Source organism: Coenobita brevimanus, chromosome 59, assembly GCF_032717465.1.
Source record: "Coenobita brevimanus isolate Jiangsu-jjx chromosome 59, ASM3271746v2, whole genome shotgun sequence".
Taxonomy (NCBI): Eukaryota; Metazoa; Arthropoda; class Malacostraca; order Decapoda; family Coenobitidae; genus Coenobita; species Coenobita brevimanus.
Window position 1 is genome coordinate 9902975 of NC_137012.1, and position 11873 is coordinate 9914847.

The 11873-nt window shown below is 41.2% G+C and overlaps 1 protein-coding gene across 1 annotated transcript; it reads right to left on the reverse strand.

The window, feature by feature from the left end:
• Positions 1–216: 216 nt before the first annotated feature.
• LOC145402900 (uncharacterized) lies at positions 217–3045 on the reverse strand. The gene is given in 1 exon segment (XM_080274807.1): positions 217–3045. A coding segment is annotated over 1 exon segment (2829 nt).
• Between the last annotated feature and the right edge of the window lie 8828 nt (positions 3046–11873).

The following is an 11873-nucleotide window of genomic DNA, read 5'->3' on the forward strand; positions in this document are numbered from 1 at the left end:
CTCCATCCATCTGGGAATTATATTGTGAAGATCAAAACCAACCTTCCTAATACAGTTCACCATCTGGAGTTGTAACGTGAAGGTTAACACTAACCCTCATATTACAATCTATTGGCCCCAAGCACACCAACGGCTGTGGTTACCAACCATCTACTATTACTATTAATATTTTTATTTTATATTTATTGATATTACAGTGTAAATAAAGACATTAAACTATTGGAGTCGCTGGTCTATGCGACTCTCGACCACTGTAGCTTCGTAATCCATATCCGCCAGAGAAACAGGCCTGAGGGCTGATGATCTTGTGCCCCTGAGACATAGCAGAGCAGATCTCACGAGGGAGAATGACAGTCGACATCTCATCCAGGCCATAACAGAACTCTGCGGTTGACATTTCTTCTCAGAAAGAACCACTGCCAGTCTCGAGTAGAATCTCACTGCCTCTGGACCCATCCCACCTGATGTCGTGAACACAAGGGCAGTGAATCGACCGTGATCAACATGTTGAATCCTTTCTTGATAATTTCTATATTTTTCCTGCTCATTCCTTTTGTGTGCAGCTTCGAGAGACAGTTCATGATGACATGCTGCCATGGGATCGAATATCCTGATGTCGAACAACGCCCTCTGCCCACGTGTCCAGAAACCTCAAGCACTGACATCCACTCTTGCATCATTTGATGTGTTTGCTGTTCTGTGGGTGAAGTGCTCGCCGTCCAGGGGTAGCAGAGCTGGCTCAATCGTGACATCTTGGCATATTTCCTGCAGCATTTTGGCAGTGAGGTCACGTACTTCATCGTCTCGGATGCAAACAAAGCCTCCCTTCTTGCATACCATTGCATGGTTTGCATCAAAGGCAGTGCCACAGGCACAGTGTTGAGGTAGTTTCTCTATTGGCCACCCATACCTCAAGGCTATATCGTCAATAAATTCTTGTTTGTTGAAGTGGAAGCCTTTTGCCTTGAGAGGCAGGGTTGTGAGCCAGTTCGATGCCCCAACCTCCTGTCCAATTTCAACTCTTCTGCACTGGTCTGGTGTTAGATGCTCGATTATGTGCTGCAGCTGGTCTTTTTGTCTTGCTTCACGCTCCTTGCTTATCTGTGTCTTTATGTCTTTCTGCCTTTGGTGGTCAATTTCACTAGTCTCAACCTGGGCGCAGATCTTCTGTGACAAGGATTCGGTGAGGCTAAGTGAATTTCTGTGTTCATAGCTAGCCACGGCTACTGGATTTATAATGCCAAGGCCTCCCATCCTGGGTGGTAGTGCTAGGAGGTCCCTCTCTTCTGGTGTGGGGATGTTGCCATTGGTTAGAGATGGGAGGAATGAATCCCTGATTGCATCCTCCAGTGGTTGTAGCAGCAACTCGATGTCTGGTATGGTCCTCATCATGAAGGTCCACTTGTGCTTTACACCATAGGTAAATGCACTGTATGCTGCATGGGGTTCTGTTTTTGCATGGCTGGCTAGTGTATGAATTTCATCTACCCATGTCTTTACCTTATCACTCACATATTTGTCTTTGAATTCCTTAGTTCCAATCACAGCCCCTAGATACCTCTGACCTTCCTTGGTCACTATCACGTTTGTGCCTCTAAATGCTTCTTGTGCATCTTGATAGTAAGCTGGTTTCACGATCAAGATGGACTTACTTGCATTAAGGTAGTAACCTATTTCAGGGCCATGAGATGTTACAAAGTCCCACCATTTCCTCACATCCTCAACCCTGCCAGCACCGGTGAGATCATTGGCATAGGCTGCCTGTTTTACAGTGGTGGCCTCATATTTGATCTGTTGTTGCAGCACTGTCATCGCCAAGGAGTACATAGCCATGACAACGCGGTCCCCCTGGGTAGTTCCTTCTGTGGACTGGATTACACCGACATCGTGAGCAGCTGTCTTGCCCACAATGTAGAGGTCTGCTGGTTCTTTGTAGGTGTTTTCCACATATTGGGCAAATGCTGGGCATTTAACCTTGATATTGTGCAGCATTGCCTCCCGGTTGATGGAATTAAATGCATTTGAGGCATCAACTAATAATACTGCCTGACAGTCCTCTTCCCCAAATATTTTCCTCATGGAGTGAACTGCTGCCTCACCTCCTGCCTGCTGGCCTGCACACACTTGCAGGTTGCCAACTCCCTGCTTTACATCATCTTTCACCACCTCCATGATGCATTTTCCTATAATCCATCTTAAGACTTCCACCCCGATGGGCCTGCATCCAGGATTCTTATCAAGGGGGATTAGTCTGCAAGCCGTCTGTGCCTCGATGTTACTGCACTGACTTGAAGCCAGCTTCCTCGCAAGGGAGGCAGTGATGTTACATAGGTCTGTTGCTGCCTCCCCAAACTTGATGTTACTGAGGATTACTCCCCAAGATTTTGCATCCAGGCCTGACGGTCCTGCCCCTCCCTGTGTGTGCATTAACTTCCGCCACACCATATCTCCAGTTATCCTGTCATATATGATGGGATTGGGAGGAGTGTAGTTGCCGTCAAGCTTTGACTGGGCACTTGCTTGTCGTGCAGTCTGGTGTTTTTCTTTTAGTTGTTGCATTGTTTCATCTGTCAGGTCAAGTACTCCGTTTGGTGATTCAGCTGACAGGGATCTTGTTGCCATCGAGACCTTGCCCTGTCTCATTTTGCTGCCAAAAATCCTTGCAACATCGTTGGTATTCTGATTTCTTCTGCCTCGGTCGTTTATTCTCATCTGCAAGGCCCTTGCTTCCTCAAGTAGGTCGTCGATTTCACCTCTTTTCTATGTTTCAACCCGCCTTTGGATGGCCTTAATATTTTCTGCAATGCTAGCTCTTGGGCGGGTCTTGTTGAGGAAGAGATGTGGTATTAGTCCAAGGACCTTAAGAGAGAATGAGTCAATGGGTGTGTTATTGTTGTAGTTGGCTATCAGGCGAGTGATTTCCTTGATCATGTCAGTTGTAGCATTGCATTTGGGAGGTTCAAAAAGGTTACTTGACGACCATCCAACTATTTCATTATATGTGGTGTTCACCCAGGTTACTGCATTTTCTCGGGATTTGCCCATCCAGTATGTGGGACGACCTTCTCGCACAGACCTTTGAGGCTGTTCTGCTTCCTCGTTGTTTGTGTTACTACCGTTCTGGGGACGTATAATACCTGGATGATTCCCTCTTTCATGCACTCCTCTATGGTGGTCTTCATCCTGAGTTTCATTTCTGTTATAAACCTCATGATGTTCCTCACCCCCAACTTCACTACTATTCACTTCCCCATGGTGATTTAACCCACCCAGCGCTTCCATATCTCTCGCATCTTGACGTCCATCCCTATCCCTCGCTTCATCACGGGGTCTTTCACCACCACGCATGTCCGTATGATCGTGCATATTGTCAGTGACCGCCCCATCAATTTCCATGTCACCAATCTGACGCCTGCCATGTTGGAAGCGGTCAAGTGCCGCTTTCGGTGGGCTGTGATTCCCTAACACATTCATACAGAAAGGTTCCATCCTACACTATGTACACGGTGACCTATTTGTTGCACATGAGCACCTGATACACTTATGCTGCCTACTGGAGCACTAACAACAATACTGTGGGGTGGCCATGGTGTTAAAGTTTTTATACTGCGGTACAGTATTAATAATAATAAATGGCTACTTTTTGTAGTATTTATAAATGAAAATTAAATATAATGTTACTAGAACTACTGTTTTACTATACGAATTTTAAATTTAGATTTGATATCAATGAAGAATGTGCTTGTTTCACTGCTATTTTTGTAGATAATATGATTAAGTTATGAAGAAGTTTGCTCGTTTTTCTCTATTTTGCATATCAGTTAATATCTAATTGTTCTGTCTTATACTAATAATCGACTGAACTGATACTGTTATGTATTTAAAGTTTGATATGAAGTAAAACAACACTTCTTTGTTTAAGGGCTAAATAGGTGGCCAATGGGCGTGGTGCAATACCGTGGAGCCATGTTTATTGGTAATGGGTCTTCAGGCGTTAAGGTGTAGGGGTGAGGGTGGTGTGTGGCGTAGCGGCAGTGTGTGTGTGTGTGTGTGTGTGTGTGTGTGTGTGTGTGTGTGTGTGTGTGTGTGTGTGTGTGTGTGTGTGTGTGAAGTGATATTGGGTTTTCGGACGCTATGGTATAGGGGTGAGTGTGGTGTGGTGTGTGGTGTTGGGACAGTGTGTGTGTTGGTGTTATGACATATGTGTGATGTGTGGTTGTGGTGTGTTGTGGGTGTATGATAGAGGCACCTTGGTTTACTAAGGCACATTGGCATTAACAAGGTTTGTTTAGTATTTCTTTTGAATACAAGAGAGAATTTTGAGAGGGTTGAGTAAGTAGTTCTAGTTTGTAATTTTATGGAGTTTACATTAGTCCTATTTTATAGATATTATATTAAAAATTCTGTTATTACTATCGTATATAATAATAATAGTGTATTTAAAACTAGGGTACTATGCTTAAATTTGTTACTTAATTTAAGTTATATTTATTAATTTTATATATTAAAATTAAGTTTTGATTATTACTGTGCTATTTATTATTATATTATTGACTTATCTACTGTGATTGGTTAATATTTATACAGTGAGATTCTATGTATAATATGTTTTATAGTAATTTAAGAACAGTCATTGTGTGTGTGTCTGTATGTATGATGTGTTTACATTACAGTGTCATCTAAGGTGTGTATAAGATTCCCTACCTAAATTTTTTTGTATGCCACACTTCTATACCACCTGGCTATGCTGGTGGTGTGTATGTAGGAGATTGTTGTATAGTTAGTGGTAGTTGTTGTTATATTTAGTGTTTGATACAGTGTTTATAAATTGTATTATTAGGTGGTGTGTATGCTAGTGATCAGTGGGTGATATTCAGTGTGTGGTAACAGCTGATGTGTTAGGGAAATGGAGTTAGTGCTCCAAGGATAATGGAGTGAGCAAGAGGTGTGTGACAGGCATCCCACGTCTCATTGTTATTTGTGGACAAAGTTAATAGCCTAACTGAAAAATAGGTTTCAGAGAGGTACTTATTTTGTAAGTGAGGGTGGCGATACTTATATTCTGGGTGTGTGGGGCAGCGCACATGTGGCGGCGGGGTCCCAGGTGGCTGATGATATAATGTATGGTGTTGACACCAGTCCAGATAACCCTCTCAGGTCAGCACCTCGCTCGCCAACGGTCCCTGCACACACACACACACCCTTCCTCCCTCTCACCGTAGTTGTAACACTTTTTCACATTTTCCAAGCTTTATATAGCTGATATTTAGATTTTCTTTCACATATGCATCGGTATTCACTTTATGCTGGAGTGGGGATCAATTTCTAAGAGCCCACAATCATTTTTACTATGATTTCGAGACGATAACACGGAGCGCCTGGCACACGTCCTCTCACTCCACCACCCAGAACTACTACTACTGCTCCTACTACTACTACTACTACTACTACTACTGCTACTACTACTACTACTACTACTTTCTACTACTATTATTACCATCATCATCATTATTATTATTATTATTATTATTATTATTATTGGGTAGTGTGATGAGTAAGGACGGAACTTTGGGGGATGAAGTGCGTGAAAGGGTACAGCGGGGAAGGAAGGTTGTTGGTACACTGAAAGCAGTGATGAGAAATAAGGAGGTGAGTATGGAAGTTAAGAAGTCACTGCATGATAGTACTGTGATCCCTACCCTGACGTATGGAAGCGAGGCATGGACCTTGCAAGAGGGAAACAAGTCAAGAGTGAGAGCAGTGGAAATGAGTTACTTGAGAGGAGCATGTGGAGTGACGTGGAGGGACAGGTTGACGAATGAAGAAGTGAAGGAACGCTGTGGGGTGGATGTGGATGTGGTTGAGAAGATTAGGAGAAATACACTGAGGTGGTTTGGACATGTGAAGAGAATGGAGAATGAAAGACTGACTAAGAGGGTGTATGTAGGTGAGGTGGAGGGAGGGAGAGGGAGGGGTAGACCGAGGATGAGGTGAAGGGATGGAGTTGAGAGGTATATGAGGGAGGGGGGGGTGAGTTGGGGGGAGGGTAGTCAAATGGTGGGTGACAGAGCGACTTGGAGGCGTTTTGTCTTCGGCCACCTTTTGCGGGATTAGGGCGTCGGGCTATAGATAGATAGATAGATAGATTATTATTATCAATAATATTATTAGTATTTTAGCTGTTGCTTTTCATTAAGTAGCCTGTGATGTATGCCTTTACGGGTACAAGGTGATGCAAGAAATAATTGCACATCTGTTTAACTCTGAGGCATGTAGAGTATGATGAAGAAAAAAAATAATAATTATATTTAGTGAAATGAGGCTGTAAAGTCAGGTACAGGGAAGTGTCACCTACTGGCGACTCCCAGGGCCAGGATAAATGGTTGCTTACCGTTTGCTCTGATTCTCGTGGCAAGTAGACTAGGGGAAGTACTTTATTTTAAGCTTCTTATTAAACCATTCAGTAGACTACAATCCTCTTTTCTTATTAGTCCGAGATTACTCTAAATAAAATCTTCTATTCTTTTAGTAGCCAGGGTAATTATAACGCATAACGGGTTAAGCAAAGAGGTGCTGAGAAATTCGTAATCGTTGCCATTAATCATCCTGCATCTACGAGACACTTCACCCAGCCATTAATCAACCACTTGGGTCACCGCAAGAAGGACACGTTTAAGAGAGTCCTCGCCACATTAATCTTCCTCGTTGATATCATCAGAGTCTAATGTCAACGACCAAGTACCTTGAGGGTTGAATTCTAAGTGGCTTTGGAGATTTAGTTAACACTTCTTCGTTCGCAACATATTCTGTTTGTTACATCTCAGTATCCTCTTTATATCATCGACTCAAACTATGTCAGTATCAAAACGGCACAGATAACGCAGGAAAATTCTATATTCTAAACGCGCACTTTGTAAACTAAGTTTCTATGGAAAGGGTGCGACGAAAGAATAACCTTCCCTTCACACCCCTCGCTGCAATACTTCTCTCCAATTTTACCCCCCCCCTCTCTCTCTCTCTAACCCATTCGTGCCGTGGGCTCCTGCGTGAGAGATTGTGCCGGAATGGTACTAGGCATTCTGCCCTACGCCTATCGGCTCATAGTTGCGAAACTCATAGGTCCCTACCACAGGGTTCCTCCCCCCCCCCTTTTATTGGCCTTGGAAAATGCCTACTTTCTTCCTTTGTTTAGGGCACTGTATGATGACTTTTTCTAGAGTGTTAGAACTGATATAAACGCTTTAGTTAAGACAGACATTACTTTGTTGATTTATCTGATATAATGGTTTGTGTTAATCCCGTTTGGACACACGGTATGTTTGCATTTTTTTATGGCCACCTTCAGGCGAATATATTCAACAAGAAATTGATGGATAGATTGATAGACATATTTTGAGAGAGAGAGAGAGAGAGAGAGAGAGACCCGAGTGTAAAAGTGAAACATAAGAGGTGGCTGAGGACTCAGGATGGAGATGGAAATTTTTATGGTGTGTATAATGTTGCCAGGGAAGTACTGTACATTGGTCTCCAGCACTTTTGTGGTAACCATGCCACAGAGACAGACTGCTACCCCATGGATGTGCGTATGTGCATTGTGTGTGTGTGTGTGTGTGTGTGTGTGTGTGTGTGTGTGTGTGTGTGTGTGTGTGTGTGAGAGAGAGAGAGAGAGAGAGAGAGAGAGAGAGAGTTTGTGTCTTCATTTTTCTCTGTGCGTGTGTGAGTGAGTGAGGTCTTGTGTGTGTGTGTGTGTGTGTGTGTGTGTGTGTGTGTGTGTGTGTGTGTGTGTGTGTGTGTGTGTGTGTGTTCTTACCTAATTATATCTTTACAGGAATGAGTCAAGCTCGTACGGTCCCGTGTCTTAAACCATATTTATCGTACATATCCTTAAATTTGTGAATTGTTTTGGCACACACTATTTCATTCGGTAGTGCATTCCACTGATCAGTTGCTCTATTTAGGAAACTAAATTTCCTTAACTGTTTATCACCTCTCTTTTTATGCAAAGTGTCCTCTTGCTGATGCTTCTCCATATGTTAAGTAATCATTTATGTCTATTTTCTCCCTCCCTGATACGCATTTATATAGCATAATCATGTCATCTCTTTTCCTTCTCTCCTGTAGTGTTGGTAGATTCAGTTTATTTAGTCTTTCTTCGTAGCTTAGATCTCTTAAGCTTGGTACCCATCTTGTAGCGGCCCTTTGAACTTTTTCAATCTTGTCTATGTGTTTCTTGAGATGAGGACTCCAGACTACTGATGCAGAATCCAGGGTTGGTCTGATGAATGATGTTATTATCTTTCTTAGCATGTCCTCATTTATGTATGTGAATGCTATTCTCATATTGGCAAGCAGTGTATACATGTTCCGTACCTTCTCACTGATGTGGTCAGCCGGAGATAGTCTGTTATTGACAATCACACCTAGGTCCTTCTCTCTTTCTGATGTGTGTAGGGTTTTATTTTCCAATGTATAATCTCAATCAGGTCTTTTTCCACTTTTACCAAACTTGATTACATGACACTTGTCCACATTGAATTCCATTTGCCATGTATTACTCCATTCATTAAGTTTATTTAATTCTTCTTGTAGCTCTTTACAAGAGTCTGTGTTAGTAATTCTCCTTTGTATTTTTGCATCATCTGCAAACATATTTAGATTGCTTCCATTTTCAGTGTTACTGTCTATATCATTTATATACACTAAAAACATGATTGGTGCCAGCACTGAGGCCTGTGGTACTCCACTAGTCACTTCTTTCCATGAAGAGTAATTTCCCCTTAGTACTGTTCTCATTTTTCTTTTCATGAGAAAATCTTGCATCCAACAATACAGTTTGCCTCGAATTCCTCCTTGATGGTACAGTTTCCATAAAAGTCTTTGGTGTGGTGCTGTGTCAAATGCTTTCTTGAAATCTAAATAGATACTGTCCACCCATCCTTCTCTTTCCTATATTGTGTCTGTTACTCTGTCTTAGTAGCTCAACAGATTAGTGATGCATGATTTTCCTTTTCTGAAATCAAACTGTCTTTCTGTTATCATATTGTGTTCTTCTAGATGATTTACCCAGGCTTTTCTTATAATCTTTTCTAATACCTTGCTTACAACACTGGTTAGTGATAATGGGCGGTAGTTAAGTGGATTTTGTCTATTCCCTTTCTTGAATAAGGGAACAATGTTTGCTTTCTTCCAAATATCAGGTAGTTTACCTTGACTCTAGAATTTCTTGAAAATTAAAAATAATGGTTTACTTAACTCCTTTGCACATTCACGTAGCACCCAACATGAAATTGCATCAGGATCATTTGCTTTTCCTTTGTCTAATTTACTTAGCTCCTCCTGTATTTCTTTTTCTGATGTTTGTATATCTGGTAGTATGTGTGGGCATGCATGTTCCACATAATCCCTCTCAAAATATTTTCCTCTGTAAAGACTGATTGGAAATTCTTGTTTAGTGCTTCACAAATATCCTTCTCTTGTGTATAGGTGATTCCATCGTCCGTAATGGATTGTATTTTATCTTTTACTTTGGTTTTGCTTCTGATGTAGCAGTAAAATAGCTTTGGTTGATCACTACTTTTATTTATGATATCCTCCTCAAACTGTTTTTGGGCTTCCCTCCTTAAGCTTGTATAATCGTTTCTTGCCTGTTTGTAATTATTATATTCCCTTTCACTATTGTGCCTTATGTATCTATTCCACAACAAATCTCTTTTTTCTTTTGATTTTTTACATTCTGCATTGAACCATTTCTTTATTTTCTTTTCTGCTTCTTTGTGCTGTGGGATGTACTTCTGGACTCCTGTTTCATAAAGTTCACAGAATTTTTCATATATAGCATTTAAATCTTGTCCTCTAAGCTCCTTTTCCCAAGCAATTTCTAAGAAGTACTTCTTTAGGTCATGATACTTTCCCCTTTTATTGTTTAGGCTCTTTTTGTAACTTTCATTGCTGTTAACTATGTCATATGCAATCCTGAAGTTGTAATTTAGTACTGCATGGTCGCTTTTGCCGAATGGAGGGTGATATATTAAATTGTAAATATCGTTTTCTTGCCTAGTAAATATGAGATCTAGCATTGAGGGTACATCGAGTCCTCTCTTTCTGGTGCTTTCCCTTACATGTTGCGTTAGGAAAAACTCTTGCACAAGATCCAGGAGCTTTTGGTCCCAACAGCTTTCTTGGCTTATTATATCTAGAGTATTCCAATTTATGTTTGTATTAAAATCTCCAGTTAGTATAATTCTTTTCGATTTCTCTTCCATTTTATGTAGTAATGCTCTTAAATTCTGAATTGTACTCTCCGCTAGGTCCTCATATTCGTCTTTTTCCCATGTGTTTGATCTGGGTGGCATGTACAAATTGGCTACAATTACACTCCCTTCAGATGTATTTATCTCTACTGCAATCAGTTCTACTTGTGAGGGTATATCTAATTCTATTTCTTTGACTATTAGATTTTTCTTAGTTAATATTATAATTCCTCCTCCTTATTTTAAGTTCCTATCTCTTCTCCATATATTATATTCCTCTAAGTTTAGGATGTCATTCGATATCCTTGGTGTTAATTTTGTTTCAGTTAGGCATATTATATATGGTTCATTTTCTCTGACATAATCATTCATCTCTAATAATTTAGATACCATTCCATCCACATTTGAGTACATCAACTTAATCATCTTGTTTATATACTTGTCATGATTTGGTTCTACTACCATCCTCCTTTTTATTTCCTCCTGCTTATGTACCACTTTCGTACCTGCAATCCAATTACTTTGTAAAAAAAAAATGTATTCTTCTCCTCCTCTGATCTTCCCTAATTTTTTGTTTTTGCTTCCTCCCTCTTCTCTTTCAGTAATTCCAGTTCCTTTTGTGTTAGGCATCTTTTTATCCATACATTTTTGAACTCCTCTTTTTCCATAAGATTCTTTGCATTTTTTAGTATCTCCTCCACGGTGTTTACACTCTGGAAGGTTACCTTTAGAGGTCCTGACTTACTTCTCTCATATTTCCCTAACCTTTTGTGTTCCTCTACTGTATGTCTTTCCTACAGATTTCCTCTGTGTGTGTGTGTGTGTGTGTGTGTGTGTGTGTGTGTGTGTGTGTGTGTGTGTGTGTGTGTTGATTTGTCCCTAACGGCGTGGCTGTAAACAGAGACTTGAGGAGAGTGCGAGATATATTTAAAGGAAACAATTACATTTAAAAAGCAATGAAGGTACGAGTAAGTGCAAGAAGGATGGGGAGTATTGCGCTGATGGAGACCTGATATGCAGAATGAGGGAAGGTCTTGGCACCTGTTTACCTGTGCGAAATTCTGCTATTTTTATGAACACTTACCGGAAAAGATCGGGAATAGATTGAGGCAGGTGGATGGACTGGCATGGAGTGGAGAGGAGGCAGCTGAGGTTGATGGTGATCTGTGGAGCTATTTTGTTTACTTGTTGTGGTCTGCTTCTTGGAGGTATAACGAGATAAGGAATGTACGTACTGTATGGATAAATAGATAGACAGGTAAATAGACAGGCAGATCAACACATAGACAACCAGGTAGACAGACAGACAGACAAACAGACAAACGGACAAACAAACAAATTGAAACAAACGAAGAGACAAACGGACACACAAAGACAAACAGATGGACAGGCCGAATACGGAGACTGAGACATGCAGTGGGAATAGGAGTAGGCGTGTGGAAATGAGGTGTGTGTGTGTGTGTGTGTGTGTGTGTGTGTGTGTGTGTGTGTGTGTGTGTGTGTGTGTGTGTTGACGGCTGCACATCTTGATCAAGAAAAAGGAAGCAATGAACACTGTCCTTAACCTACTCACACATGTCTTTTATTGGAACCATAAGCCTTGAAAGTGTCTTTGTTTCTCGC